At 44.7% G+C, this 7035-nt stretch overlaps 1 protein-coding gene across 1 annotated transcript in view; it reads right to left on the reverse strand.

The window, feature by feature from the left end:
• LOC100960453 (nuclear RNA export factor 2-like) overlaps positions 1–2651 on the reverse strand; it is a gene marked incomplete at its 5' end in the record, with an annotated part of 71578 nt that extends 68927 nt beyond the window's left edge. The window contains 4 exon segments of the mRNA XM_012813932.1: positions 1952–2056; positions 2190–2258; positions 2376–2443; positions 2564–2651. Of these exon segments, the coding sequence (XP_012669386.1) occupies positions 1952–2056; positions 2190–2258; positions 2376–2443; positions 2564–2651 (330 nt within the window).
• Positions 2652–7035: the final 4384 nt, after the last annotated feature.

Genomic DNA, 7035 nt, shown 5'->3' on the forward strand with positions numbered 1-7035 from the left:
CCAGGATTGTGGAGCAGGGGGTGAGCAATGACAGAATCACCAGGAAGGGAGGGGAGGACAGGGGACAGCACAAAGGGCATGAAGGTTGGGAAAAGAGAGATGGAGGAAACAGAGGACAGCACAGTCCCTGGAGAAAGAGGAAGCAATGCAGAGGAAGGGAAAAGAACAATGCTCTCCCATGGGAGGAGGGAGGAAGAGAAAAGATAAGGGCTCCGCTGTAGCTGCCCTTTCCCTCACATGCTCCTGGTTGGCTTTGGGCACCAAGGCAGGAATGGCATCCATGCACCTTTTAGGCTGGGGCCCATGGGAAGCAGGTAGGGCCTTTGTCACCTGGGTGAGCCCATTCTTAGCGGGGTATGTGAAATGCGACAGCCATAGGGGCAGGAGATCTTCCCCCAGGAGTGAAGCATCAGGCCCCAGATAAGCATGGGGTTGAGGGGCTGAGGCTCCCCTCTGAGGATCACCAGGTTCTCTTCTGATGGTTGTCACCCAGAAGTGCCCATCTGAGCTGGTGCCTTACCCAAGGAGCCATTCCCACCTCAGGATACCCAGGCCTTCTATGAAGGAACAGGGAGGATGCTGTGAGGTATGGGAGGAGGGAGAGGTGGGGCAGGGGGACAAAGGTCTGTCCCCCTGTCCCCTCAACTTCCTCTGCCCTCTGCCTCCCACTCCTGCTTCAGGGAGCCTTCTGCTCACTTTTGGTCTCTTGATGCAGGGAATGCAACTTTTCCCCAAGAAGGGCCCATCTCCTGCCATTGCACCAGAAGAAAAGATGTCACAACAGCAGCCACCCAGGGCCTTGGCCCTCAGCATGGGTCTGGGAAGCCACCATGTCATCCTGGGACAGGAGGGTGGGCTGTTACAGAGCAAGGGAAGGAGAGCCCCCATCAACAAGGAGGCAGGAAGGCCTGGATCATCATGGGGTCTTGGACTTCTCAGTCCAGGGCCCCAGCATCTGGCCCAACTCTGGATAGCCCTGGTGCTGGTGAGGAGGGGAGGCTTACTTCTTGGTGCATGCTCATTCAGGGCGTGCTTGAGGAGGCTGGGTGCAAAATGGCGGCAAACACAGGTGAGCAGGTCAGAGAAGGAAAGGAGCCCTGTGAGCACAGCAGAGGGACACAGAGACAGAAGGGAGGACAGGGCCTGTGGTTCTTCCAGAGGGAAGGCATCCTCCTCCTACAGAAGGGCATTGTCAGGGACAGCTCAGGCTCCTGGGGATTGAAGGGGCCCAGGAAAGGTGACAGCGGTTACCACTGACCTTGTGTTGGCAGACCTTTCTGGGGAGATGCTGCACAGTGGGTTCCCTTCTAGCCACAGCTCTTCCAGCTTCAGTGGTCTTTCATCTTGGCCAACTCACAAGGTGACTTCAGTTGAGAAAGATGAGGGGGAAACTGGAGAGGGAGTCCCAGGAAAAGAGAGACATCTGGGACCCTGGACCCCTCAGTCCCCTTCTTCACTCACAGGTTACCTCTGCCTGCCAGTTGCCATCATCCCGGTACACACTACCCCCCACCCCGCACCCAAATTTGATCTGGCTCCCTCCTCTCACCTCAGTTTTGGAGAGTTCAGGATCTTGACATTGGGGGCCTTCTCTATAATGTCAGCCAGGACATCCAGCCAGGACAGTTTGTTGTTGCACAAGTTCAAGGAATATAACTTTGGGGGAAGAGGGGTTATGACAAGGATTTTCATTCAGTCTGCTGCAGCACATAGGTGAGCCACAAACATTTTTAAGGATCATTAATTAGATTATTTTGTACGCAGTTCAAAGTATTGTAAATATATTATTTTTTAACTCTTTTTTATCAGCATAATTTAAGTGTACTGGGGAAGTTGAGCTATAGGTTCAAGTGTGTCCTGTGAGATAAAGTTTGAAAAACACTTCTCTAGGGCCTCAGAGACAAGCCTGCCCTCTATACTATCTCTTCCAGGTCGCTACCTGAGGCTTCACCTCAGGGAAATTTCTCCTAATGATCTGCAGGGTAGCAGCCAGGCAGTTTCTTCGATTGAGAATTATGTCTATATCATGGCCCACCAAGTCTTCAGGAAAGGGAATCTAAAGGCCAAGAGGGGTTCTCCTGGACCAGCGACAGCACTGACCCCCTCCTCAAGTTGTCATCCCTGAGTATTCCTCCCAGGAAGAACCCTTTTGCCCTCACTTACCCTAGAATCGTTGCTGACAGACATACCTGGGTCAAGTAGAGCTTCTGGAGGTCAAGAGCTTGCTGGCAGACATCATACCATTTGTTCATGATCAGCTGCAGGGATGGGTGGAGAGTGGCTCTGAGGTTGTACTGGTCGTTGTGACAGGGAAATTGGGGCCTGGGGCAAGAGGTGAGGCTGCTTTACCTTTAACTCTTTTGAGTCTGCCTTACCTTTAGCTCCTCCATTTATTCTGGCTGCAACTTGTTCTGTACAGCGTAGGGTACAGCAGAAGGACTGACTGACAAAGGTAGATTTCTTCAGGAAGGAGAGGCAGAGCAAGCTCAAGGACTTCAAACCACACAGAAGACGACCAGCCCCTGGCCTGTCCTCCTGCCCAGAGACTAGGTACAATGAGTGCCTTGATCACACACATTTTGGTTTTCCCCACTTGAAATTCTGTAGGTGGCATCCTTCAATGTAAAGGCAGTGGTAGCTGCCTGGACAAAGAATCAAATCCAATTTGCCACATACTAAAAATTCTGAAAGGGGAGGCAACAACAGTGTTAGAATTTCTTCTTCCCTTTTCCCACCTGTATGGCTTCGCCCTGCTCTCTACATCAACTGTAGGTTAGGAAATATTGCAGTGGCTTGAAGTGAATTCAACTCATGTCTTGTTATACTTTATTTTGATAAATCTAAAAGTGAAAAGAAGAGACAGAAAAAAGGCAACATGTAATTAATTCAGTTTTGACAACATATCCAACCAAATGTCATTTTTGTCCTACTGAGCTTTACAAGATTTTTAAATAAGGGATCAATTACTTGATTTCAACTTTTGTCTTTCCAGACATGTATTTTCCACATCTTCTTTTCTATTCAAAACCTCTTCTCCAGATAATCAGCTTAATTTTTTTTTTTTTTTTGTAGTTTTTGGCCTGGGCTGGGTCTGAACTCTGGCATATGGGGCCAGTGCCCTACTCCTTTGAGCCGCAGGCACCACCCTCAAGTTAATATTTTTAAAGGATCTTCCTTTTTTACTGTCACAGGAGATACTCCCTAATGCAGATTCTTTCCATAACTCCAACAAAGACTTCAGAAACTGAAGTCCACACATTTTTCAGTTTGAGAGTAACTGATGTATTTGGCAAGAAGTTGGTCTATTTTCTTGGTAGTAGTTTTCCCTTTGCCATTGAACAACTTCCTCTAGCCTTCCTATAGTTACCCTTATCAATTCCTTGTACCCGCCCTTAAATAACCAAGGCTGTTAACTCTTGTAATAAAAAGAACAGATTTCCCACTCTCTCTGCTCCCATCAAAGTAGCAAGTATTTCTATGAGATACCAATAAGACTGTCTCTGGCCCATCACACCTGTACATGTTTTACACTTTGCTAGCGCACTCATTATTATCTCAAACTAGCTCCCTAAGGTTCCATCCTCCCTGTTCCTACATCTCTCTATTTAGAATATTTATTCTCTCCACATGTTAGTATATGTATGGTCATGATATGTATTATGATTGGCCTCTCCTATAGTTAGATCAGTTGGCATAGGGAATGATGTGGGGAGTGGAGGGAAGGAAGGAGTCCATGAATGCTAGGAAAGTCTTCTACACATGTTTTCCTCATTAATACCACAGCCACAATAAATCTGTCCCATCCCTTAATCCGGTCACAGTATTCTCCATTCTGCCAAGTTAGAGGCAGGAGAATCACATTGTTAGATAAATGGCTACTTACTCTTCTGGCTGATACATTCTAGCCATAGTAACTAGCTACTTAACTATCTTATTCAGTGGCTAACATTGACATCATTCAATGTTGCACCTGCATCTTGCTTCTGGTGGGATGAAGGATGAATGACAGAACTGAATTATTGAGGCCAATTGCCGTACCACCCTGAGAAACATATTTCATCTTGCTCTTTCTTAAAAGCTAGAGGAATAATTAAATTGATCATTTTAGGACAGTGTGAACTGAACTAATTCTTTCCAAAAATGGCTAGAGACCTTTTAAAGGCTGGTTTTTGCTGAGGGAAAGTCACTGAGGGATGTTAAGGGGGGCGGATTGTGAAATTGGGAACAACACATCAATGTTCTGAAAACCAGAAAAAAAGTCCTGGAAAATATCATGGGTAATGAAGCAAAATCACTGCTTTTTATAATCTAGAAAAAAATATATCACGGTTACAAAAGAGTTGAAAAATCTCCCTATAGTTTTACTTCCTGGGATATAAGAAGTTGAAAGAACCCACAGTTTAGGAGAAAGCAAGCACAATGGGAAGGGTGTGGGCTGAGGGCCTCATATTTTACATCCTTCTAAGTCATGATATTTTCAAATATTACTTATCCAAACCCTTTCTTTTTCATGCTGTGCTTCTTTTCTGCATGCTGAGTCACCTGGAGAAATCATCTCCAATCCTTCACCTCTTTTCTTTTCTCTAGAGGAACAATTAAATTTACCCTGAATGTTTGGTGTTGTAGTTCAAAGATCAAAGATTAAGTGTCCCATCTGAAGGAACAATTAGAGAAATGGAGCACAGTTCTGAAGAAAATATACAGAATGAAGCCTGAGGAGACAACATGATGGAGAATGGAGAAAGGGAGGGAATGAGAGTTAAAGGGATATTGTGGCTAAATCTAATGCATGTTTAATTGGAAAGGGAAAAGCGGAGAAATGGTAATTGAAAAGGTTATGATTGAGAACTATACAAGGTAAAAAAAGATACTAAATTTTTATAACAATATAAAAGAAAAATACTTTAAGGAAAAGCATTACTAAAAACATATTTCGCATTGATAAAAGGTCATCTCAACAAAAAGATATTAATAAAACAATTATACATCTCTATGCAACCTCTAATAGAAGCCAAAATACACATAAGCAGAAATTGATAAAAATAAATGGGGAAATGAATAAATCCACTGTCATGGTGAGACTTTTTTATACCTCACTGAATGACAGATAAACAAAATGTTCAGTCAAATGGAGAAGAGTTAAACATCAGGAGTGACAAAATTTAATTTATATAGAACTCTTCACATAACAACTACAAATGGAACATCCAAGAATAGATCACATACTGGACTACAAAGTAGGCATCAAGAAACATCTATGGTGGTCCTACTATCTAGGTTGAATGATTGATGTAAGGATTCAAGGATAATGTGGATGCTCTAGTTCTCCTCTATCTCTCGTACGAATCCTAAGATTTACAATCCCCTCCCTCACTCCAAGTGACCCTTTCCCACTTCCCAAATCTTGGACTTGGAGAAATATCAAAGACAAGACCAGTTAATGTGTAAAGGACAGGTTTGATTTAGTAATTACTGCGATAGGGGAAAAGTCCAGTGTGAACTGAAATAAAATTCCTCCAAACAAAGGCTGGAGACTTTTTAAAGACTGATTTGTGCTGTGAGTATGGCACCTGGGTTTGTTAATTGGCTGTTATCTAGAAGAGAAACAAAATCTTATTTTTATGACAGAAAGCAGTGGTACAAGTTGAAGCAAGGCACCCTGAAGTTAGATCCTTATCCTTTAGCTTGGAACGAAAGCTAGATTGTTATTTCTATGAATGTTTGGATTTCAGATAGGGGGTTTTCAGGCCCTCAAGTAAATAATTTTGGACAGTGAATTTATATCTCAAAAGGCAGAAAAAGGGTGGTGCCTATAGCTCAGTGGGTAAGGTGCCGACCACATACACCGAAGTTGGTGGGTTCGAGCCTGGCCCGGGCGAGCTATAACAACAATGACAACTGCAACAGAAAAAAGAATAGCCAGGCAATGTGGTGGGCACTTGTAAGTCCCAGCTACTTGGGAGGCTGAGGCAAGAGAATTGCCGAAGTCCTAGAGTTTGAGGTTGCTGTGAGCTGTGATGCTACAGCACTCTACCAGCATGACAGCTTGAGACTGTCTCAAAAAAAAAAAAATAAAAAAGGCAGAAAAAGGATTTATAATTTCAAGCGTTCTAACATAACATCTCTCACAGGTGTTTGAGGGGCCTATCTGCCTATCACAAGGTGATAGGAACAAACATTAAATTCTCTTGGCAGTGCTGAGCTTTCCCAAGTGGGTATTTTAAGGAGGAAGGGATCATCTAAGGTATAGGGTTAAGGTGGGCCTCATTAGAGTTTGGTCAAGTATTTTAGTGCAGTTGTTTTTCTGAAGTCTTTACATACCAGGAGATCTGCAATTCTCAGAAGATCATCACATATTTCGAGCTTTTTTTTTTTTTGCAGTTTTTGGCCAGAGCTAGGTTTGAACCCGCCACCTCCGGCATATGAAGCCGGCACCCTACTTCTTTGAGCCACAGGTGCCGCCCTATTTCAGGGCTTTTTCCTATAGCAAAGGGAGGATTCCCCCTCAGCTATGACAACTGCCCTTCCCATGACAACTGTGGAACCATGACAAGTGTTGAATGTGTCCCCAACAAACATGCCTTGGAAACTTAAATCCCAATACAACAGCATTTGGAGGTGAAGCCTAATATGGGATGTTTGGATCATGAAGAATCCACCCTTAAGAGTAGATTAATTCTGATTATAAAAGGGCTGAGGGGGCTCGGTGCCTATAGCTCAACCGGCTAAGGCGCCAGCCACGTACACCTAAGGTGGCGGGTTCGAATCCCCAGCCGGACCCGCCAAACAACAATGACGGCTGCAACCACAAAATAGCCGGGCATTGTGGTGGGCGCCTGTGGTCCCAGCTACTTGGGAGGCAGAGGCAGGAGACTCGCTAGAGCCCAGGAGTTGGAGGTTGCTGTGAGCTGTAATGCCATGGCACTCTACCCAGGGGGACAGCTTGAGGGTCTGTCTCAAAAAAAAAAAAAAAAAAGGGCTGAGGATGTCAGTTTTATCTCTTACCCTCTGCCTTCCCTGATGGGATGACACAGT

Source organism: Otolemur garnettii, unplaced genomic scaffold (genome assembly GCF_000181295.1).
Source record: "Otolemur garnettii isolate 467f Iridium unplaced genomic scaffold, OtoGar3 scaffold00355, whole genome shotgun sequence".
Classification (NCBI taxonomy): domain Eukaryota; kingdom Metazoa; phylum Chordata; class Mammalia; order Primates; family Galagidae; genus Otolemur; species Otolemur garnettii.